At 40.3% G+C, this 26,291-nt stretch overlaps 1 protein-coding gene across 3 annotated transcripts in view; it reads right to left on the bottom strand.

The window, feature by feature from the left end:
* LOC115137202 (inositol 1,4,5-trisphosphate receptor type 1-like) overlaps nt 1-19,581 on the bottom strand; it is a 156,219-nt gene extending 136,638 nt beyond the window's left edge. For 2 of the 3 annotated variants that reach the window (XM_029673420.2, XM_065027808.1), the window contains exon 1: nt 8,677-8,742. Coding sequence is in view for 1 of the 3 variants with exons in the window: in XM_065027815.1 (XP_064883887.1) it covers nt 8,677-8,747; nt 14,819-14,910 (163 nt within the window). In the remaining 2 variants the exon portion in view is untranslated. Of the gene's footprint in view, nt 1-8,676; nt 8,748-14,818; nt 14,933-19,423 lie in introns of those variants that run through there. The other variant, XM_065027815.1, reaches the window with a different exon arrangement.
* Nucleotides 19,582-26,291: the final 6,710 nt, after the last annotated feature.

Raw genomic sequence — 26,291 nt, 5'->3', positions numbered from 1 at the left:
TTAAACAAACATAAACACGAACACTACAAAACAATAAACGAAACGAAAACCGAAAACAGCCTATACTTGTGTCAACTAACATCAAACAAGGACATCAAGACACTCAGGACAATCACCCACAATACAACCAAAGAATATGGCTGCCTAAATATGGTTCCCAATCAGAGACAACGATAAACACCTGCCTCTGATTGAGAACCACTTCAGACAGCCATAGACTTTCCTAGAACACCCCACTAAGCTACAATCCCACTAACATACACACCAAAACCCCAAGACAAAACACACCACAATACAAAAACTCCATGCCACACCCTGGCCTGACCCAATACCTGAAGAAAAACACAAAATACTTAGACCAGGGCGTGACACCACAAAAACATCCATACGGCAAAACATACAACTGACATCAAACTAACCAGAGGCAATACATTGACTCTTTACCATCTTCCATTGTGCTACAGCGCAGGTGATCTTCGATATCCGGATGAAGAGTGCAATATAGAGTGTATTCGGAAAGTATTCAGACCTCTTAACTTTCACATTTTGTTAAGTTTTTCCCCTCAATCGACCCGCAAGTAGTCCATAATGACAAAGCAAAAAGTGTTTTTTAGCAACATTTTGAAAATAAGAAAATGAAATATCACATTTACATAAGTATTCAGACCCCTTACTCAGTACTTTGTTGAAGTACCTTTGGCATCGATTATAGCCTCCTGTCTTCTTAGGTATGACACTACAAGCTTGGCACACCTGTATTTGGAGAGTTTCTCCCATTCTTCTCTGCAGATCCTCTCAAGCTCTTTCAGGTTCGATGGGGAGTGTCACTGCATAGTTATTTTCAGGTCTCTCCAGAGATGTTAGATCAGGTTTGAGCTATGGCTGGGTCACTCAAGGACATTCAGAGATTGTTCCTGAAGCAACTCCTGCGTTGTCTTGGCTGTGTGCTTAGGATTGTTGTCCTGTTGGAAGGTGAACCTTTGCCCCAGTCTGAGGTCCTGAGCGCTCTGGAGCAGATTTTCATAAAGGATCCCTCTGTACTTTGCTCCGTTCACCTTTCCCTCGATCCTGACTAGACTCGCAGTCCCTGCCGCTGAAAAACAACACCACAGCATAATGCTGCCACCACCATGCTTCACCGTAGGGATGGTGCCAGGTTTCCTCCAGATGTGACACATGGCATTCAGGCCAAAGAGTTAAATTTTTGTTTCATCAGACCAGAGAATTTTGTTTCTCATGGTCTGAGAGTCCTTTAGGTGCCTTTTTGCAATCGCCAAGCGGTCTGTCGTGCCTTTTACTGAGGAGTAGTTTCCGTCTGGCCAGTCTACCATAAAGGCCTGATTGGTGGAGTGCTTCAGAGATGGTTGTCCTTCTGGAAGCCTCTCATCTCTACAGAGGAACTTTGGAGCTCTGTCAGAGTGACCATCAGGTTCATGGTCACCTCCCTGTCCAAAGGCCCTTCTCCCCCGACTGCTCAGTCTGGCTGAGCGGCCAGCTCTAGGAAGAAGCCACTGTGTTCATGGGGACCAAAGCTCCAGAAATGTTTTAGTAACCTTCCCCAGATCTGTGCATCGACACAATCCTGTCTCGGGGGTCAAACGACAATTCCTTTGACCTCATGGCTTAGTTTTTTCTCTGACATGCACTGTCAACTGTGGGACCTTATAAGGACAGGTGTGTGCCTTTCCAAATCATGTCCAATCAAATCAATTTACAACAGGTGGACTCAAATCAAGTTTTAGAAACATCAAGTATGATCAATAGAAACAGGATGCACCTTAGCTAATTTTTGAGTCTCATAGCAAAGGGTCTGAATACTTATGTAGATAAGGTATCTATTTTTATTTTGAATACATTTGCAAAAAAAAAATGTGTTTTGTCATTACGGGGTGCTGTGTATAGATTTATGAGGTAAACATTTTTTAAATCCATTTTAGAATAAGGTTGTAACGTACCAAATTTTAGAAAAAGTCATGGGGTTTGCATACTTTCCAAATGCACTGTACAAGAGTAGCTGTGGTGTGTTTCATTACACACCACCTCTTAATTTTGTCACCATTGAACCTGAAGGTTGACATAAACTGTGACTCGCTTCAGGAAACTAAGCATATATATGTCAAGCATCACTACTTTACAGGAGAGGCATTTCAACGTAGACACATCGGTACGTGTAGGTAATAATGCAGAGGGAGTCAAAAAGAGAACACACAGAAGAAGGCTTTGTATAAAATACCTGTCTCTGGATTATATCTTCAAACTAAGGGTAACCATGTCATCCATGACAGAGAGGGAGAAGCGTTCATCCCATGTATACGGGTAAGAGAGTCTAGCTTGCTACATTTTCAGATACTATAAGTTTCTAATTTTGTCAGAAAGGCATTTTCATTGTAAGGTAAAGCGTACTGTTAGCTAACTAGCTAACGTTAGCTGGCTTGCTCGTGTATGATCTGTGTAGTAATATTATTTGTATCTCAGAGACATTTGCATTGCTAGTTATAGCCTGATGCTAGCTAGCTAGCTAACATTGAACCTAGCTAGTTGGTTAGCTTTAGCTTCCAGCAGATTCATGAAGGGTAGGAACATTATGAGTTGGGATTATGAATCATTGTTCAGCTATCTAGCTAGCTCCATGTCCAAACAAGACTCCACTATGCAAGTAACCATTTCACTGTACCATTTATACTTTCTGTAATTATCCTGTGCATGTGACAAATAAACTTTGATATAGTGTGTGTTTTACCAGAGACGGTAATGTGAAAAGCAACATGACCTTCACCAAAGTCAAATTAGGATATAACGTTAGGCCAACGAGACAGTGTACAAGTTCTAAAATTCTATGTTAGAATGGCCTGCTTTTATTTCGTCAAACTCACAACAATAAGCCACTTTCTGTAATTAGCTCACCATTAACTTGTAAATAATGATCTTGTTTTGAGTTTATTTTCCTGTAATAGCGAATACAAATTAGCTAAAGTTAAGACGTTGTCAGCTATATATGGTCATTATTTGAACTGACTAGCCAGCTAATTCAACGTTATCTAGCTAGCTAACAAGCTAGAAACGAACCAAAACATTGTTTAAAAAGTTGCTTTTAGTTGCCTGGTTTGCTAGATTGACATTTTTAAACAAATGGGTTTCGGACCACCAGGCTGTTGATGTCATGCAGCCTGTCGTTTTTGTGTTTATACATGTTCATAGCGACAATGACAAGTTTGATGTAGGACAACAATAGAATGTTCACTGCGACAACTATCTACAGACATGTCGATAGACGCAGTATAAACCAGCCTTTAGTCTTGAAATCTTTGTCTGTTTAGTACACTACCGTACTCACTCTATATAGCACATGGCCTCACATGTGAATCCGTAAAGAGATGGGTGGGGCTAAAGCTTAAGAGGCTGTGAACGATGCTGGATGGGTGTAGACAAAGAAGAGCACACTAGTGTGTGTACCAAAACATTCAAGGGCCATTTTCTCAAAAGTGGCGATACAAGTTTATCACTTTCAAAGCAGAATTACTTTCCCATTGTTACTCAACACTAGTATATGATATACCATTTTCTTGCTCTGAATCTCTACATTTATCCAATGTAAAAAACACAATTTCAAATCATTTTGCTACATAAGACCAAATTGAGCTGGTCAGTCACAAATAGAGAGTGATTTGTGTGACAATGACACGGATGTGCTATATAAAGTAAAGTGGGGTTCATAATTTTCAGGAATAAAAAGGTCAATTAAATTTACATGACCTTGATTCGAGTAAATGTAACTCACATTGGCCATCACGTCAATTCACTCAAAAAATAATTTACTAAAGGTCTGCTCTGGAGGCCTGCCAAGGCCTTGTGCTCATTTGAAAAGGGCTCCATTAGAGACCGAGACAGTATGCAACCAGCGCCTCCAGGAGCCCATCAGCAGGAGTCTCACAACCACTCCCAGATGGCCCTCCCTGCTGATGCCAGAATCATTCTGCTGCACTGACCTTGAGATGCAGGGAGGCTTCTACTGTAAACACTTCAGGTGCTTTACTGTCTGACACATCACTGATCAGTCTTAAAGTCCCAATAACATCTAGCCTGTATGGTTTTGAGTTAGTGGGGAGGGAAGTAACAGTCCGAGAATAAGTCTGATAATAAAGCTCAAAACAGAACATTGGTATAATTTCCAACCAATCATACAAATTCATAGCTTCTCCAAAATAACCTAATGTAGTGTTCATCAAAGTGCTATAAATGAGAGTGTAGTCTATTATCTTATTATGTAGGCTGCCAGTATACAATAAATTATGAAATTCAGCATTTGCATTACGCGCAAGCCTATGTGTTCAACATGAGCTAAAAAATAGCAATTTTGTAGCATAACTTCATCCACCGTTGAAATCTCCATCTGGGAAAGGTCAATATGCCATTTCTATGGCAATAGGATTGACACAGTGCCAGTTCAAACAACCATGGCAATTTATGATGAACCCCACGAGTCCCAATGTACTTTCACTTCACTAATCACAGTCATTTTTCAGAGTCCTCCGACTATTTGATGATACATTGGATTTGATATGTTAAAGCAATAATAAGTGAATTCCGGAACGTCCAAGTATTAAATGTGGTAGGGTTTAAAACAGCAGTGCCATCAAAATACACTCGTAGATGTATCAACGTGTTTTATTTCAGGACAGTGTTGTTGTTCATGAATTAAGATGCCTCTGAAGATATGAAGCTCTAGTTCCAGTGAAAGCAAAGTTAACTAAATAACAAACACAAACTTTTTTGCTGCTGCCTCAGCCTATCAAAATCAAAATCCCAATAACAGCAAGCTGGGAATAAGGGTTTGCATTGGAACCAAGACACCAGGGGTTGCTTTTGGCTATCACAAATGGGCCTCAAAACCACCAAACAGTTTGCGACTTCACAGGCAACATTACTGAGAGCAACACTCAGGCAAAACCAAACCCTGGAAACACATTGGAGTCTAACACCCAGTTGGATGCATCATCCGCACTACTGCATCAATCTATATTAACTGAGTGCTCGCTCACCTGTTGATGGAAATGTGGAAATGAACAGTGAAGTCTATCAGACCTGTCATGAAAGATGTATGAAGATCAATCTGATCTAATGCAAGAACCCCTGGGCTGTGTTCATTAATGTCAAACATTGATCAAAAGCATGACTCATAACTTGTAGTAGAAGAATCACGAATGCCTTGAGAAACTGCCAGAAAATAGTACATTTTACTCACACACAATCCTGTTTCAGACTTCTAGACAGTCTCTGAACACTTAGCTCTGAGAGATGTCCTAGCGTAATCCACACTGCTTACATTTGCAGGAAATGGACTGCATCTGGCTAGTTCTACACGTCAGCCTCAATAACTATAAGAAACATGGCACTCCGCCATCAATCGCTTTACAGAATGTTTTACAGTCCAAAGACATTTAATACATTTGCACAAAGCTTAATTCTTAAATGCTGCCACTGCCAGATAAAATAATATAGATGAAACTTCTCATTAGGTTTTAGTGGTGAAAGAACAAAGGGCATCAGAGTTAAACATACTTTCACCTCAGAGTTAACACAGGGTACAGGCCTCTCACTAGGTGACACATTGTGGTGTACTAACTGTACTGTAATGTAGCCTAGTGCCACATTTCAGTCAGGGGCTGAGGGGTGGCAGGTGAACGCAAGGTTAATTATCTTCATTACAGCTTCATTTACACAAAGACACCAGTTCACATTTCATAACAAAGGAGCAGGGGTCACATCTCCATGTCTCAAAATACCTTTTATATCTCCTCAGTGTCAACTACTGCTGATCTAATGGTTACACGGAGCACAAACCACTTGGTTAAACATACAGTACTTAGTTATAATCCCCATGTAATGATGATGGCCTCAGAGAAGAGCGTCTGCTAAATGACTTAAATGTAAATGTAAATGTAGAAGAGAATCTAAACAGCTTTTTCCAGCTGACATCATGTCCAGTGTAATGTTATCAGAGAACAGGGGACACTCACTTTTACCAGCAAGTCACCTGTGCAACTAGAATGAAAAAAAAACTCTAGATCACCTTTACTCCACGCACAGAAACACATACAAAGCTCTCCATTTGGCAGATTTGACCATAACTATCATCCTGAATCCTACTTACAAGCAAAAACTCAAACTGGAAGTACCAGTGCTCAATATGGAAGTTGTCCGAAAACTCAAATATAAAGTACCAGTGCTCAATACAGAAGTGGTCTGACGAAGCAGATTATACACTACAGGACTGTTTTTCTAGCACAGACTGGAATATGTTCCTGGATTCATCCTATAATATTGAGGAGTTTACCACATCAGTCACCGGCTTCATTAATAAGCGCATCGATGAAGTCGTCCCCACATAGACCTTACATACATATCCCAACCAGAAGCCATGGATTACAGCCAACATCCACACAGAACTAAAGGTAGGAGCTGCCGTGTTCAAGGAGCGGGAAACTAATCCGGACGATTATAAGGAATCCCGCTATGAAGTCTGATGACCCATCAAACAGTCAAAACATCAATACAGGACAAAGATCGAATCCTACTGTGCCGGCTCTGATGCTCAGCATATTTTGCAGGGCTTGCAAACTATCACGGATTACACAGGGAAACCCAGACGTGAGCTGCACAGTGACGCGAGCCTACCAGACGAGTTAAATTCCTTCTATACCCACTTTGGGGCAAGCAACACTGAACTATGCATGAGAGCACCAGCTGTTTCGGAGGACTATGTGATCTCACTCTCTGTACCCAACATGAGTAAGACCTTTAAACAGGTTAACATTCACAAGGGCGCGGGACCAGACGGATTACCAGGACGCGTACCCAAAATATGCGCTGACGAGCTGGCAACATTTTCATCTTCTCCTTGACCCAGTCTGTAATACCTACGTTTAAAGCAGACCACCATAGTGTGTCCAAGATCACCAAAATACCCTGTTTAAATTACTATTGCCCTGTAGCACATCTGTAGCCATGAAATGCTTTGAAAGGCTGATCATGGCTAACATTAACAACACCATCCAAGACACCCTGGACCCACTCCAATTCGCATATTGCCCCAACAGATCCACTCCACCCTATTGCACTCCACACTGGACAAGAGGAACACCTACTGTGAGAATGCTGTTCATTGACTATTGCAGCGTCCAATACCAAAGCTCATCACTAAGCTCAGGACCCTGGGACTAAACACATCCCTCTGCAACTGGATCCTGAACTTCCTGACAGGCCATCCCCAGGTGGTGAAGATAGGCAACAACACATCCATCATGCTGACCCTAAACAGGGGGACCCCTCTGGGGTGCGTGCTTTATCCCATCCTATACTCCCTGTTCACCCATGACTGTGTGGCCACGGACAACTCCAACACCATCATTAGGTTTGCTTAAGACACAAGGTTGGTTGGCCTGAGCACCGATGATGATGAGACAGCATATAAAGAGGTCAGTGACCTGGCAGTGTGGTGCCAGGAGCTGATCGTGGACTACAGGAATGGGGCCGAGGACGCCCCCATCCACTTCAACAGGGCTGTAATGGAGGGGGCAGAGAGGTCCAAGTTCCTCGGTGTCCACATCACTAAAGAATGATCATGGTCCACTCACCCCAACACAGTTGTGAAGAAGTCACGACAATGCCTCTTCCCCCTCAGGACGCTGAAAAGATTTGGCATGGGCCCTCAGATCCCCAAAAAGTTATACAGCTGCACAGTTAATCCCGTTATCGGAATTGATTTGACAACATCCGGTGAAATGGCAGAGCGCCAAATTCAAATTAAATTATTAGAAATATTTAACTTTCATACAATCACAAGTGCAATACACCAAATTAAAGCTTTACTTCTTGTTAATCCAGCCACCATGTCAGATTTCAAAAAGGCTTTACGGCGACAGCAAACCATGCTATTATCTGAGGACAGCACCCCATCAAACAAACACAGACAATCATATTTCAACCCGCCAGGCGCGAATAATACATTATGGCCTTTCTCTTGCATTTCAAAGATGATGGTACATTTTTTGAAAGATGATGGTACACAAAAAAATATAAAATAACTGCTTTTTTATTCTTGAATAATCTTTAACCAGATCTATTGTGTTATATTCTACTACATTCCTTTCACATTTCCATAAACTTCAAAGTGTTTCATTTCAAATGGTACCAAGAATATGCATATCCTTGCTTCAGGGCCTGAGCTACAGGCAATTAGATTTGGTATGTCATTTTAGGCTAAAATTGGGGAAAAAAGGGGCTTAAGAGGTCAAATAGCTACCTGAACTATCAGCATCAACCCTTTTTGCACTAACTCTTTTGATTAATCACATATGTTGCTTCTACTGTTTAAAATCTATCCTGTTGCCTATTCACTTTATCCCAAGTTATCGTTACTCATTGTATATTTATTGCCTGTGTTAATATTTTGCTATTATAAAATTATAAAAAAATCTCTGCATTGTTGGGAAAGGCCCGTAAGTAAGCATTTCACTGTTAGTTTACACCTGTTGTTTACAAAGCATGTGACAAATAAAAGTATTATTTGATTTGGACTGACAGAGCAAGCTATAGTGATTGCTGATTGTTTGAGCAAACAATATTGGTTGAGTGCTTGCACTTGAACAGCAGACTGAACAGAGTGATAGTCCTTACCTCGAAATTTCTTGGGTGGGTTCTTAAGGTCGCCTGTGTCTGGCTGTACCACACAGCGGTCATCCACAAGCCTGGGGACAGGAGGAGCAATGACAGCTGTCAAACACTCAGAATATTAATCTCTCTGACTGCACATCCATCTAGCCTCCAAAAACAGACAAACAATAACATCAGCTACAATTTACCTCCTCAGCAGTGGATGCTACTGATGCACGTGCATACACAGTACAAATAATGATGTTGAGTCGCTCAATACTTTAAAGGGATTTTTTAAATACTTTAAAGGAAATTTGAAGATGAAACAATAACAAAGCTGGGCACCCCACCGCTGTTTTGGGAAAAGGCTGAGGGATGGGACAGGAGAAATGTTACCACATTGAAATTCTTAAGACAGAGCTATGGATGCTGAGTTGACTTTTATTTCAGTATACATGGCAGCTAAAAGCTGAATTGCATACACACCAAGAAATCAAAGTGAACCAATAAATGTCTTAGGTAGCTAATCCAGCAAGTTCAGGCACTTTGGATCGTGAACGGAGCAGTGTAGAGGAAACATCGATGGAGGAGGAAGCATCTCAGTCACAGCCAGGTGCTTAAAGACAGATAGGGCCGCAGCCTCAGCAGCGCACCTCACCGTGCCCAACAGCCACTCCGTGCTCAAACAGCACCACCATTAGTGCAGCACCCACTTGAGTGATGCCACTGCTGCCACTGGCGCACAGGCTCATCAATATTTGGTAACAAACGCAAGGATTGACTGGAGGCTAGGACTGACCATCCATGGACTGATCTGGCATGACATTAAAATGACAGTTTGAACCATGTTTTAAGGCTATATAGTGTTTGTTTAGGCCTACATTGTTTACAAACATTGGAGTAAAACAAGCTTGTATTTTGGGGTTCTGCTGGGGTATATTCTTTAAGAATCAATGGGTATACATAATTTAGAATTGCAAGAAATGGATGTAGCAACTGCAGATTGCCTCTTTAGTCTCCATCTTCATTATTACACCCGTCTCTTTCACTCCTAAGCATGACTGTCATTTTGATCCAGGCTATCCTGCATGTGTCACCAATCAGCATCACAATGCATAATACCACTACTTCATTGTATCAACAAAAGGAATATTGGTCAAGAATTGTAGAGGGCAGATTGCTGTGGGAGATGCCCATCAAACTCAGTATGCCCAATTTTGGCTAAGCAGAGCAGAGGCATCCAGCTGCCCTCTCTGGTGGCTGCACATTGAGAGAACCTATATGGACATAAAGGCCTGAGACCAAACTGCCTAAACAGTGGATGTGTGCTGTGTATCACCCGCTACCTGCTGTAAGGGCATTCACAGCAATGCTAAGCCAGTCTGCTCACTCAGACCTAAGCCAAACCTTCTGAGCTAAAAATAAACAGAGCAAGAACAGCTTCGGCAGAGATTCCTGGCTTAAATGTATATATATATTTGAAGGGGTTATTAGCGGGGAAAGAAGACCCTGTTGAGCTTGACTCTAGTCTGGCACTGTGAAGAGACATGAGAGGTGTAGAATAAGTGGGAGGCCCCGGCCGTCGGTGAAATACCACTAACTCCTAAACATCTAAAAACCATTGTGCCTTATGAACCAAGACAGCTGAATTAATATTGGAGGCACTTGGAATCTGAACACCTGAACATCTGGGATTGGCATTCCTCGAACACTCTCTGTTTGATTCCTATGTTGGTGCAGCAATGCAAGAATCAGAATTAGGCCTGTTGTTGATCCTCGTTCTTGGAGAATTCTGCTGAAGCATTTACACTATTAGGATCTAACATTTTAATAACATGTGTTGCTCTCATACCTGTGTAGTTACGCTGTAATTACACTAGTCACAACATTGTATTGACATGTTACATGGGCTAATATTTTGTAACTAATAATAATGACGAAGTTGGGTGCTTTTTCTTTGTTACACAAGAGGCATATACTACCTGGGAAATAGCAAGACACGCTCAACTCCCTTATTTTGCAATTACAATGCACTTAGTAAAATAATATGTAACTACAACGTTACTGTAGTAATTAGTGTAACTACACTGTTATAAGACCCATGAAAATCCTTTTCATAATAGCTCAGTCAGATTTACTACTGGCTGCAAAACACAGGATGCTTAGCAGGTAGTCTGAAATATAAATATGACACCTCCATGGGGTTCTGGATCCAGTCCAGGCAGCATTTTCCTTTTATAGCCCATGTAGTGTGTAGGCTATGTATCGTACTGTAGGACATTCTTATGTTTAGATTTTAAAAAATCACTGTAAGCATCTCCCCAAGGGGAATGAATGGGGTTACGATAGTTGTACTTGTTTTACATATCAAATTACTAATATTTTGTCCATGTATCACATGGATGAACTGCATTGTGCCGATAATGGAAAGATTCAGGCCTATCTGCATTAATGACTCCTGCAAGATGTCATTCAGCTGGATTTGTATGCAGAGATCGTTTTGATTGCTCGTCCTGATACTTTGTGCAAATTCTTTGGGGACCTTCTGGATTATGTGTGTATTGTTTTGTACTGCTAGGGATGGCTGCACTGCTGCAGCCAGAAACAAAAGCATTCAGTTGCACCTGTGATAACATCTGCAAATCTGTGTATGCAGCCAATAAACTTTGATTTGAGCCTGTAAAGAGGTGTAATGGCAGATATGTAAAATCACCAGAGGGCTTCAGTCTTGCTTTGTGTTCCAGGATGCAGCCAGCCAAGGAAAGATTATAGGCCCCTGGTACAGTAGCAAACAGAACAGTCCTCTCTAAATCAGCTGCAGACCAGGTGGCTCATTATACAGCTGTCTCTCAGTGGTCAGTATGATACACAGAGACAACCAACAGCATCACAGCCTCCTGTACACTGCCTGCTGTTGCTATATAAAAAAAAAGTGATTACCAGTGCAACGTTGGCAACTTGACAAACGAGCACTGTCAAGTAGGGCATTGACAGTCATGGGATTTTGGAAGACAGTAATTGACCAGCCAAATGACCGCGGTCAACGTAAGAACCATTTTTAGACCCAGATGTTCTCCTCTCCTCCGCTCCTGACCATGTGTGCTGCCATAGAAATAGACTGAATAGAACAGGCGTCCCCATTCAAGTCAATGGTGGCATAATGGGTGGACATTGCGAGAGTACCAGAATTGTCTCACGTCAGACAGGATCACTAAAAATAAGTTATTTATTCAACTCTAAATGTGCATGGAAATGTGCTAGCTAGTGTCTGCATGCTGGCTGAACCAGTCTCAAATCAATCCATATGAAAACGGCAGTTCACACATTCAATGCTTAATGCACCCTCTAGCTAGCTAGTGTAGTGAAATTCTATCTAATAGCACAAATTAGCTTTCCTGATAAGGCAGTTTGTTTTGCCATGATTCATGTGCAGAGTTCTGCAGCACAGCTGACCGCTCTAGCTGATACATTATCGTGTTGGCCAAATGTTACAAAGTAGCAAGTAAGATACATGCTGATTTCTAAGAATAGTCCCAAAACTTTGGTGTCATCATACAAGTTCATCAACAAGCTTGCAAACTAGCAGAGGTGGAAAAAGTACCCAGAGTAAAAGTAAAATACATTATTAGAAAATAACTCAAGTAAAAGTGAAAGTTGCCCAGTACAATACTACTTGAGTAAAAGTTTTAAAGTATTTGGTTTTAAATATATTTAAGAATCAAAAGTAAAAGTGTAAATCATTTAAAATTCCTTATATTAGGCACCATTTTTTTGTTTTTAAAATCTACGGATAGCCAGGGGCACGCTCCAACATAGCCAGGGGCAAGCTCCAACATAGCCAGGGGCAAGCTCCAACATTGCCAGGGGCACGCTCCAACATAGCCAGGGGCACGCTCCAACATAATTTACAAACAAAGCATGTGTTTAGTGAGTCTGCCAGATCAGAGGCTGTAGGGATGACCAGGGATTTTCTCTGATAAGTGTGTGAATTAGACAATTTTCCTTTCCTGCTAAGCATTCAAAATGTAATGGGTGTAAAGTACTTAAGTAAAAATACTTAAGTAGTTTTTTGGGGTATCTGTACTTTACTTTTTATATTTTTGACAACTTTTACTTCACTACATTCCTAAAGAATTTGTGTACTTTTCACTCCATAAAGTTTCACTGACACCCAAACTGCAAACTAGCTACCATAATGGCTATTCAAACAAGCTAGCACTAGGCTGCTAGCTGGGGCAAGTTTGATCAGCTGATCGCACATGGTTTGCCATTGTAGCCAGTGCATCATAGCTACGGATAGCAGAGTGATTTTTTTGATGGAATGACCATCTAGCTATGCGCTTCCCGATCCTCTCATGACCACGGCTGTCCATCTGCAGGATTCAGCTTTCAAAACAGACTTGATCTAGCTACTGTTGTAGCCTATACTTATTTTTGAACAACTTGTTTATTTTGCTTGACAAGTGCTTTGAGATTCTGTCTAATGAAAAGCGCTATAAAAGTTATAAAAGTAGAAATTATTGCATCACAATACCAGGCAGCCATTGCGAGTGTACCCATGGCTAAAAGGTGCTGTGAAAGATGCAAGTTTGTGTTCTCGGAAGTAGCCTATGGCAACTACTCGTCTCCTCCATTGCAAAACTACTGAATCTTAGGAGTCAATTCCTAGCTTGACACCCAGAAATGGGAGTCGACGGGCAAGGAATCGAGGAATCTATCCTTTTGGTTTCAACTCCCCACCACTAGTGTCTAGGCAACTAAGTCGTGTTTGCTACAACACCTTGCTGGTTTGAGCAAGGAGCAAGAAGGCTTCATTATGCCGTTAAGAGTCAATGTTACGGCAGAAACGGACTCAAGGGCCAGATAGTGATGAGGTATGATTAAGACTGCTAAACGAGGAGGCTAAGAGTAGAAAGGGCAATACAGATGCCGTGTTCATTTTCACTGAGGGAAAAGAACAACAAAATGGCAGGAGCAGAAAATGGAGGAGGAACAAGAGGCAGTCAAGCTGCTCTGACGCCAGAGAACTAGAGGCTGAAATAATTTATAACCTTCCAGAAGTGTTGTCAAGTCCATCAGCCTTTTGTGAATCCAGTCACGGTTCAGTCAATGATCTCCCTCAACCCTCACTTTGGCCGTGATGAAAGTTGAGGTGCAGAAATGCTCTCTGATTCTCTTTGATAAATGGGTATCAGCACTTAGAGGAAGAACTGAAGTTTACATTTGATCAATTTTACAGTTCATTTCATAAGCTCTCAATATTTAAATTCAAACACAGGAAGCAAAATAATTGAAGCCACTTAGGTCCATCATTTCAGGGTTTACTAATGGTAACAACTTGGGAGAAAGAGGAGAGCCAACACATCCCATAAACCTCCCACAATATGACATCACCTGCATCGTGTCCCATTGACACTGTCCCATTCAGTATAACATGTTTCTCGTTCAACCCCATCCCTCTCTTCCCTGACACTCATCTTTCCTATGGTTTTCCCTTTTTCCTTCATCTCACTCTCTTATTTGCTAATAACACCCTCACTTCTCTTTTCCCCCATTTCCACTGCTATCCTGCATCAGCTGGACTCCAAAAGTACGTGACCACTCTCTGCCTCTCACAGTCCAGTTCCAAACACTCTCTGCCTTGCCATTTATCAAAGTGTGTTCTAAGGGCATAGAACAGTATCACCTCAATGACAAGAATTCTGCAATCTTGCTGTTCTTATTATACACTTCACCACCACGATGTTTCTTCCATAAGAATGGAATTAGCACGGATTTATTCTGCTAATAACATTGGGGGAGCAAACATGATTAAACTTGTGAAGTAAAAGCCATGACTCAGACTAAGCAATTAACTAAATCCCTCCATTATTCTACGTTATCACCTTGGCTGCAGATCCAGCTGTCTCCCTGGCTTCAAACACCAATAAGGTTCATATTTCCACTGGTACCTGGATCTGTCTGTGTATTTGCATGCGTACATGTGCACAGACTGGTGTCTGATCTTGGCTGTGTACTGTACTGTGACAGACATGAGTCTATGGGCATGCATCTATTCAATTAAAGATCATGTTTTTCATGAATATCAGTGGGGTTTCAATGAGAATTCAAGTTGAGAGGGATGGGATTCATATGCAGCTGTAAAACAGTAGGCAGACAGACATACCCTAAAGTGCTGATAAATCCACTGGTGGAGCCCTCCGCATAGAGGGAGCAGATGTCGCCTATGTGGAGGAAACTGGACATCTTGTCCGACATGTTGCCTCACCCAGGACCGTGCCTGGAAAAGATGGAACAGACAAGCGTTAGCATGACAAATAAACCACACAGATGTACAGTCATTTACACTGATAAATACTGCATATTTAATTGTATATGATGTATTAAATAACCTATACCGCTATTACCGTGTAATTACAACATTGTTACTATAGTAACTACTGTGTAGTTTTGCCGATTTTTTATACTTCTATTTAACTAGGCAAGTTGGTTAAGAACACATTCTTATTTTCAATGACGGCCTAGGAACGGTGGGTTTAACTGCCTTGTTCAGGGGCAGAACGACAGATTTTCACCTTGTCAGCTCGGGCGATCCAATCTTGCAACCTTACAGTTAACTAGTCCAATGCAATAACGACCTGCCTCTCTCTCGTTGCACTCCACAAGGAGACTGCCTGTTACGCGAATGCAGTAAGCCAAGGTAAGTTGCTAGCTAGCATTAAACTTATCTTATAAAAACAATAAATCATAATCACTAGTTAACTACACATGGTTGATGATATTACTGGATATTATCTAACGTGTCCTGCGTTACATATAATCTGACTGAGCATACAAGTATCTAAGTATCTGACTGAGCGGTGGTAGGCAGAAGCAGGCGCGTAAACATTCATTCAAACAGGACTTTTGTGCGTTTTCCCAGCAGTTCTTCGTTGTGCGTCAAGCATTGCACTGTTTATGACTTCAAGCCTATCAACTCCCGAGATGAGGCTGGTCTAACCGAAGTGAAATGGCTAGCTAGTTAGCACGCGCTAATAGCATTTCAAACGTCACTCGCTCTGAGCCTTCTAGTAGTTGTTCCCCTTGCTCTGCATGGGTAACGCTGCTTCGATGGTGGCTGTTGTCATTGTGTTGCTGGTTCGAGCCCAGGGAGGAGCGAGGAGAGGGACGGAAGCTACTGTATACTGTTACACCGGCAATACTAAAGTGCCTCTAAGAACATCCAATAGTCAAAGGTTAATGAAATACAAATGGTATAGAGGGGAATAGTCCTATAATTCCTATAATAACTACAACCTAAAACTTCTTACCTGGGAATATTGAAGACTCATGTTAAAAGGAACCACAGGCTTTCATATGTTCTCATTTTCTGAGCAAGGAACTGAAACGTTAGCTTTCTTACATAGCACATATTGCACTTTTACTTTCTTCTCCAACACTTTGTTTTTGCATTATTTAAACCAAATTGAACATGTTTCATTATTTACTTGAGGCTAAATTGATTTTATTGATATATTATATTAAGTTAAAATAAGTGTTCATTCAGTATTGTTGTAATTGTCATTATTACAAATAAATAAATAAAAATCGTCCGATTAATCGGTATCGGCTTTTTTTTGGTCCTCCAATAATCGGTATAGGCGTTGAAAAATCATAATCGGTCGACCTCTAGTGTCAACACAGCCAAATCTCTCACACACAATACAGTACAGAGCAAGAATTGAATAAGGGTTGTTCCATTTGAATTCAATCACTTTCTGACTGCACCCCATTTGATTCCAGCAAAACCTTTCATAATTGATTGCCCATGGTAGACGTGGTCAGAAAGTAACCTTTTGGACCTGAATGCCAAAGCATTCAGGAGATGGAGGTGCTCAAAGTTGACCCTAACATGAGACATCAATGTCTACATCACTGAAAAATATAAATGGTTGAGATGTATATTATTTGAAAGCTCACAAAAAGGGTTGGTAAATTTCATAATTTCTATATTAAAAAAATATATTTTACGTCAATTACTCAAAACACGTGAATAACAATATTGTTCATGTTCATATACACTGAGTGGACAAAACAAAAAGGAACATATTCCTAATATTGAGTTTCACCCCCTTTTGCCCTCTGAACAGTCTCAATTTGTTGGGCATGGACACTACAAGGTGTCGAAAGCATTCCACAGGGATGTTGGCCCATGTTGACTCCAATGCTTCCAACAGTTGTGTCAAGTTGGCTGGATGTCCTTTGGATGGTGGACCATTCTTGACACACGAGAAACTGATGAGTGTGAAAATCCCAGCAGCGTTGCAGTTCTTGACACACACAAATTGGGGTGCCTGGCACCTACCAACATACCCCGTTCAAAACAAATTAAATATTGTCTCTCCCATTCACCCTCTGAATGGCACACATACACAATCCATGCCTCAATTGTCTCAAAGCTTAAAAATCCTTATTTAACCTGTATCCTCCCCTTCTACACGGATTGAAGTGGATTTAACAGATGACATCAATACGGGATCATAGCTTTCATCTGGATGAATCTGGTCACTCAATGTCATGGAAAGAGCAGGTGTCTTTAATGTTTTGTACGCTCAGTGTATGTAGATCAGACTCGATTTTACATCGTCTGAGGTGTTTGTGATATGCACACCATCGGTTGAGACACAGTATACTATTGAATACAGGGTGGATGTCATGTGGCTTATAACTGTACTAAAATCCAAATACAATTAAAATGTAAACTTTCAAGTGCTACCACAAAGCTGGTTGGAGCTCCACACATGATAGAATGTTGACTTGAGTGGGAATATCTATTGTTTTAAATTAAACTGTCAATCTTCCATAGGAAACCTATTGAAATCATAGAAATATAGATAATAGAACAGACATTCCTATGGAAGTCAGCCATCTTTCTGGTAGTAATTAGAAGTTGCAATTTCAATTCAATTTAAATTTAAATAGAGTACGAGCTAAATTGCAGTGGTCTGAAGGGATAGGTCCATTCTCAGAATTCTGTTTCTATGATTGAAATGACACGCACCCTGTATTCAAGAGCATGCATGGCTGGCACAACACAAACACCTCAGATGATGTAAAATAGGGTCTAAGCTACAACATGTGAAAATGAGATGAATTTGAGTTTACACATTTTTTTAAAAATATTTGACGTGATGAAGACATGGATGTCTCATTGTGGGGTAGGGTATGTAAAATGGGTCAACTTTAGGTACCTCTATCTACTGATTGTTTGGATATTCTGGTCCAAAATGTAACTTTCAGACCACTTCTACCATGGGCAAACATGTATGTAAGGTTTCATTCAAATCAAAAGAGGTGCAGTCAAAAAGTGATTGAAATCATTATGGAAACAGTGTGTACCAATGAATGCGGCCCTGAGAAAAACTGGTCAGAGCACAGGGCCAAAGTCACTGCATACTGATTGCAGTGACACTGTACCACTTCTGTTGAGAACCTCTGACTGACAGTTAAGAATTCGATGCTACATTCAAATGAACAAACCTGAACAGAAAAACATATTGGATTAAATGCATTAATAGGTGACATTTGTTATACTATGCACTACAAGACACCATATAACCTCTGAACTAGAGCTGGTGTAATCTAAATTGTCTTTGCTTTCATTATCTGTTTAACATTTACATATCCCTGGGCTTTTGCATGGGACGATAGTCCATTACAGTAGTAATTTAGGACAGAGGTCCTCTTGTACATCACATTTGTTTTAGGTCAATTTGACTTGATCATAAATTGTTTCAAATGATAGTGTTCAACAACCAACACAGCTCATGCAGATAGCTGCGAAGTGAGTGATAGCCCACAGAGGCTATATGAACGAAAACTCAAAGAAAATATAAGCCTATTTTAAAATTCTACATTCACAAGCACACTCATCTTTATGGAACACATTGACAAACCTACAACTCTAATTCCCAGAAGTGTCCAAATGGAAATGTCTGTAGACCTATCCATTAGTAATAATAATTCCTGTCCAAATCCCCAGTGAAAAACACTTGTTTGTAAACAGGCAAGCGCACCTCGTCATCAACATCCCCAATTTAAACCTCATCCAAACAGACGCAAATACTATAGCCATCTACAATGTGACAATAGGTCTATCTGACTCCATCAGAAACAACCATCTGACAATTATATTTTACTGTTGCATGGTTTGTTTACCTACGCTGTCATTGATGTAGGCAACAATTGCTTGAGATAGGCTTCTGAATCATCAGGATGAAACAAAATGAATCAATACAGATAAAAAGTTTGACTAATCCTACATTTACTCTAACACTAATCCCAAACATTAGATTTGTTTGACAATGACTATATTGATACATTGTAATTACAATGTTGGGCTACGTTGCCAGTCTTTGCCTGCTTGCTAGGATACATGGTTACATCCTGAGTGAAGCTGTCAAATGCAACGGAGTCGCATAAACCACACATTTACCGCTTGGTTACATTGTGTCAGTAATGCCCATAGCTGCCATGTCACTTTGAGTCTAAAACACTCTGAAATTTTGACGTCTTAAATTTCAGGTTTAATTCTACTATACAGGCCCATTTTGGTGAACTTGAAATGCAATGCAATAAAAACGGTAGAAGCCGTAGCCTACTAACGTTATGTCGAGGTAGGCTAGCTACAACTTATGGGTTAGCCGTACTGTACTTCCTTGACAATTGACGTTTGATGAGGATGCTCCTCGCAAAACTAAGCTACAGGATGAGGATGTGCATAGGATTTTACCTTCACAAAAGGAAGAATGCGACGAAAATAGAAGAGATTCAGGAAGGATCAGCAAACGTCAATTTCTACTGCGCTGTCCTCGTTTAATTCCATGATAGCCGGCTGACACTCCAGTGAGAACACCACGTCTCTGACAGCTGAATTTGTCCTCAGCGGCAATCCCCTTCTTACCTCCTCCACATGCACTTTGAATAAACGCCCCTTTCGCTATATATATATATATAGCGAAAGGGGCGTTTCTTTATATACTGTATATATATTTGGACACACCTACTCATTCATTTTTCTTTATTTTTTAACACTGAAAACATCACAACTATAAAACAACACATATGGAATCATGTCGTAACCAAAAAAGTGTTAATCAAAATATATTTTAGATTTTAGATTCTTCAAAGTAGCCGCCCATTGCCTTTATGACAGCTTTGCACACTGTTGGCATTCTCTCAACCAGCTTCACCTGGAATGCTTTTCCAACATTCTTGAAGGAGTTCCCACATATGCTGAGCAGTTGTTGGCTGCTTTTCCTTCACTCTGCGGTCCAACTCATCCCAATCCATCTTAATTGGTTTGAGGTAGGTTGATTGTGGAGGCCAGGTCATCTGATGCAGCACTCCATCACTCATTCTTGGTCAAATAGCCCTTACACAGCCTGTACAGTAGGTGTGTTGGTTCATTGTCCTGTTAAAAAAAAACAAATTATATTCCCACTAAGCATAAACCAGATGGTTAAAACCTCTTAGGACTAGACCCCTTTTTTTTCAATTTCCGCCTGACTGATGTGCCCAAAGTAAACTGACTGTTGCTCAGGCCCTGAAGCCAGGATATGCAAATAACTGGAAAGAAAACACTTTGAAGTTTGTAGAAATGTTAAAATAATGTAGGAGACTATAACACAATAGATATGGTAGGAGAAAATCCAAAGAGAAACCAACCAGAATTTTTGGGGGAGAGACTATGCTCTTACAATGGAAAGTATAGGGGCATACTTAATTGTAGTCAGCAGTCTATGTTCAAAGTTTCAGGCTTGTAACTTCCAAAACAAATAAGAAATATTATAGTTTGATTACATTATAGGGTATCTGAGGAGTAAATAGAAACGTATTTTGACTTGTTGAAACAAAGTCTAGGGGTAGATTTCCGGATGAATTTTCTCTGCATTTTAAAAAAGAGGATTAACCAAATCGATGGCAATAAATAAACAGACTTTTTGGGATATAAAGAAGGATTTGATCTAACAAAACGACACTACATGTTTTAGCTGGGACTCTTTGGATGACAAATCAGAGGAAGATTTTTTAAAAGTAAGTGAATATTTAATAGCTATTTGTGAATTTATGAAACCTGTGCCGGTGGAAAAAATATTTTGATGTGGGGCGCCGTTCTCAGACAATCGCATGGCATGTTTTCTATGTAATAGCTACTGTAAATCAGACAGTGCAGTTAGATTAAGAATGTAAGCTTTGAACCAATATAAAACTCTTCTATGTACCTAAATGTTTAATATCCATAATTTTTATGATTATTTATTGAATTGTGCGCCTTCCAGTTTCACCGAGAGGTTTTAAGTGTGCCTTGAATTCTAAATAAATCACAGACAGTGTCACCAGCAAAGCACCCCCAGAGCATCACACCTCCTCCTCCATGCTTCACAGTGGGAACTACACTTGCGGAGATCATCCGTTCACCTACTCTGCGTGCCATAAAGACACAGTGGTTGGAAACAAAAATCTAAAATTCAGATTTCCACCGGTCTAATGTCCATTGCTCGTGTTTCTTAGCCCAAGCAAGTATCATCTTCTTATTGGTGTCCTTTAGTAGTGGTTTCTTTGCAGCAATTCAACCATGAAGGCCTGATTCATGCAGTCTCCTCTGAAAAGTTGATGTTAAGATGTGTCTGTTACTTGAACTCTGTGAAGCATTTATTTGGGCTGCAATTTCTGAGGCTGGTAACACTAATGAACTTGTCCTCTGCAGCAGAAGTAACTCTGGGTCTTCCTTTCCCGTGGCAGTCCTCATGAGAGCCAGTTTCATCATAGCTCTTAATAGTTTTTGCGACGGCACTTGAAGAAACTTTCAAAGTTCTTGAAATGTTCTGTATTGACTGACCTTCATGTCTTAAAGTAATGATGGACTGTTGTTTCTCTTTGCTTATTTGAGCTGTTCCATAACATGTAATTGGTCTTTTACCAAATAGGGCTATCTTCTGTATACCAACCCTACCTTGTCACAACACAACTGATTGGCTCAAACGCATTTAAGAAAGAAGACAAATTCCACAAATTAACTTTCAACAAAGCACACCTGTGAAATGCGTTCCAGGTGACTACCTCATGAAGCTGGTTGAGAGAATGCCAAGAGTGTGCAAAACGTTCTTCAAGGCAAAGAGTGGCTACTTTCAAGAATCTGAAATATAAAATATATTTTCATTTGCTTAACACGTTTTTGGTTACTACATGATTACATGTGTGTTGTTTCATAGTTTTGATGTCTACACTAGTATTCTACAATTTAGAAAAAAGTAAAAATAAAGAAAAACCATGGAATGAGTAGGTGTGTCCAAACTTTTCACTGGTACTGTATATATAGTGCAGCAGTTGTGTTTGGGGAATGTTGTTCCAATGAGAAAACTCTTCTTATGCACCACTGACCTATTCCTTTCCAGTCTATGGCACTGGGAGCCATTAAATGATATTGACGTTGAAGTTCATGATATGCCAATAAAGATGGACTTATGTTTAGAGCTGTTTTATAATTGCTGTGTTGATATTTTTTTTGCTTGAAAGTGTATTAGGCCTACTATTATAAACTTTGACACTATGAATAACTTTGTAGGCTAAAGAGTGTCATTATGGATGAACAATTAATTTAAAGTGCAGTCTCTATTTGGGAGTGATTTGTCCAAAGACATTTTTACCAAATGTTTCATGTGAGGTGACAGTACAGAATGTCACCTTTTGTCACGTTCGTTGTAATGAGGAGACCAAGGCGCAGCGTGATGTGAATACATTCTTCTTTAATAAAAGTAAGAACACTAAACAAACTATTCAAAACAATAAAACGAACATGAAGCTATAAACAACTAGTGCTGACATGCAACTATACATAGACAATAACCCACGAAATACCCAAGGAATATGGCTACGTAAATATGGTCCCCAATCAGAGACAACGATAAACAGCTGCCTCTGATTGAGAACCAATATAGGCAACCATAGGCATAAAAACACCTAGACTAGAACAACCCCATAAACATACAAAAACCCTAGACAGGCCAAAAACACATATCTCACCCTTGTCACACCAAACGCCTGAAGGTACCACATTAATCTGTACAAACAATAGTAAGCAAGTATAAACACCATGGGACCACGCAGCCGTCATACCACTCAGGAAGGAGACGTGTTCTGTCTCCTAGAGATGAACATACTTTGGTGCGAAAAGTGCAAATGAATCCCAGAACAAAAGCAAAGGACGTTGTGAAGATGCTGAATGAAACAGGTACAAAAGCATCTATTTCCACAGTAAAACAAGTCCTATATTGAAACCTGAAAGTCCGCGCAGCAAGGAAGAAGCCACTGCTTCAAAACCCCCATAAAAAAAGCCAGACTATGGTTTGCAACTGCATCATACTTTTTGGAGAAATGTCCTCTGGTCTGATGAAACAAAAATATAACTTTTTGGCCATAATGACCATCGTTATGTTTGTTGGAAAAAGGGGGAGGCTTGCAAGCCGAAGAACACCATCCCAACCGTGAAGCACGGGGGTGGCAGCATCATGTTGTGGGGGGGATTTGCTGCAGGAAGGACTGGCGCACTTCACAAAATAGATGGCATCATGAGAAAGTAAAATGATGTGGATATATTGAAGCAACATCTCAAGACATTAGTTAGGAAGTTAAAGCTTGGTTGCAAATGGGTCTTCCAAATGGACAATGACCCCAAGCATACTACCAAAGTTGTGGTAAAATGGCCTAAGGACAACAAAGTCAAGGTATTGGATCACAAAGCCCTGACCTCAAACCCATAGAAAATGTATGGGTCTGCAAGCAAGGAGGCCTACAAACCTGACTCAGTTACACCAACTCTGCCAGGAGGAATGGGCCAAAGCTTGTGGGAAGCTCGTGGAAGGCTACCTGAAACATTTGACACAAGTTAAACAATTTAAAGGCAATAAAATATTAAATAAATCATTATCTCTACTATTACTCTAGCATTTCACATTCTCAAAATAATGTGATGATCCTAACTGACCTAAAACAGGGAATTTTTACTAGGATTAAATGTCAGGAATTGTGAAAACTGAGTTTAAATGTTTTTGGCTATGGTGTATGTAAACTTACGACCTCAACTGTAAGTAATTTGGACAAATTCACTTATAGTGTATTAAAGTACTTAAAAGTTCAGCATTTGTTCCCATATTCCTAGCATGCAATGAATGCATCATGCTTGTGACTCTACAAACTTGTTGGATCCTTTTGCAGTTTGTATTGGTTGTGTTTTGGATTATGTTTTTCCCAGCAGGAACTGAATGCTGAATAATGTATCTTGTCATTTATGATTCACTTTTATAAAAAAAAAAATGAATATGTATCTGAACACTTCAACATGAATGTGGATGCTACCATAACTATTAATAACCATGAAGAAATCGTGAATAATGATAAGTAAGAAAGTTACAAAGATCATACACCCCCCAAAAATGCTACATTCCCATGATTGGTAATGGTAAGTGACTAGCCATCTTCAAATGGGGGGACTACATACATAAAGTGCTTTCATTTCTAAATAGTAAAACAGATATGTATGAAAATACCCTCAAATAAAAGTTTACCTTCTGCACTGTCGCCTCATCACATTTGATCTGAAATTCTAAATGCTGCAGTATATAGCCAACTGTACAAATTTTAACTTTACTGTCCTTATAGATATGAAAGGTATGTGGGTGTACAGCATCAGAATAAATAGCATCAGAATAGCAACAGAAAAATAGCTTAAAAACTGTTCCTGAACTAGCTCAAGTCTATGGTTGCCTAGAGTGGTTCTCAATCAGAGGCAGATGTTTATCGTTGTCTCTGATTGGGAACCATATTTAGGCAGCCATATTCTTTGGGTATTTCGTGGGTGATTGTTCCTGTCTCTGTGTTTGTTGAACCAGTTAGGACTGGTGTTGGTTTTCATGTTACGTTTTTGTAAAATAGAATATGTGGACATCTATAAGTACCTACGTGTCTGGCTAGACTGTAAACTCTCCTTCCAGACTCATATCAAACATCTCCAATCTAAAATCAAATCTAGAGTCGGCTTTCTATTCCGCAACAAAGCCTCCTTCACTCACGCCGCCAAACTTACCCTAGTAAAACTGACTATCCTACCGATCCTCGACTTCGGCGATGTCATCAACAAAATAGCTTCCAACACTCTACTCAGCAAACTGGATGCAGTTTATCACAGTGCCATCCGTTTTGTTGCTAAAGCACCTTATACCACCCACCACTGCGACCTGTATGCTCTAGTCGGCTGGCCCTCGCTACATATTCGTCGCCAGACCCACTGGCTCCAGGTCATCTACAAGTCCATGCTAGGTAAAGCTCCGCCTTATCTCAGTTCACTGGTCACGATGGCAACACCCACCCGTAGCACGCGCTCCAGCAGGTGTATCTCACTGATCATCCCTAAAGCCAACACCTCATTTGGCCGCCTTTCGTTCCAGTTCTCTGCTGCCTGTGACTGGAACGAATTGCAAAAATCGCTGAAGTTGGAGACTTTTATCTCCTTCACCAACTTCAAACATCTGCTATCTGAGCAGCTAACTGATCGCTGCAGCTGTACATAATCTATCGGTAAATAGCCCACCCAATTTTACCTACCTCTTCCCCATACTGTTTATATTTATTTACTTTTCTGCTCTTTTGCACACCAATATCTCTACCTGTACATGACCATCTGATCATTTATCACTCCAGTGTTAATCTGCAAAATTGTAATTATTCGCCTACCTCCTCATGCCTTTTGCACACAATGTATATAGACTCTTTTTTTTCTTTTTTTTCTACTGTGTTATTGACTTGTTAATTGTTTACTCCATGTGTAACTCTGTGTTGTTGTCTGTTCACACTGCTATGCTTTATGTTGGCCAGGTCGCAGTTGCAAATGAGAACTTGTTCTCAACTAGCCTACCTGGTTAAATAAAGGTGAAATTAAAAAAAAAAAAATAAAAATAAATTGTTCGTATTTTCATATTTCATTAAAGATGTTTATGAATAACCACGCTGCATTTTGGTCCTCCTCTCTTTCACCAGAAGAAAACCGTAACACTCATAAGCTAGTGTAGTAATGGACAAAACAGCTGACATGGGCCTACATGTCACATGACATTGCTTTTACCATGCACATGATGACGATGGAGGATAAAATCCCTGAGATTTAGTGATGTTTTTATAGGATATAACTGTGTATAATAGGTTGGTTGCCATGTTCAAAACAGAAATGTCCAAAACATACACTCTCCCTTATAGTGAGGCCTCATGCTGTGCATGTCGGTCTTGGAAGGGAAATGAGAGAAGCCCAGCGTTTGTGTGGACAACCTGCTGTCAAAAACACCACTGTCACAAACTCTTCAATCAATTAGATTTTCTGAATAGGATTCAACCGGGTCAGACACCTCAACAATTTACCGGTGTCAGACACCTCAACAATTGACGCTGCATGGTTTATTCCCTCTAGGCTGTTGTTCACACAGGAAAATATCATTATTCCTAGTCGTGGATGGAATATCCTGAAGACGCAACTGTATTGTACACATGCTGCAACTTAGAGAGCCTCTAGTGTTCTGAAGTGATCCTTCAGCTGAGGTGGACAATGAACA

Source organism: Oncorhynchus nerka, linkage group LG2 (genome assembly GCF_034236695.1).
Source record: "Oncorhynchus nerka isolate Pitt River linkage group LG2, Oner_Uvic_2.0, whole genome shotgun sequence".
Taxonomy (NCBI): domain Eukaryota; kingdom Metazoa; phylum Chordata; class Actinopteri; order Salmoniformes; family Salmonidae; genus Oncorhynchus; species Oncorhynchus nerka.
The sequence above is the reverse complement of the archived record's forward strand: the minus strand, read 5'-3'. Positions and strand labels throughout refer to the sequence as shown.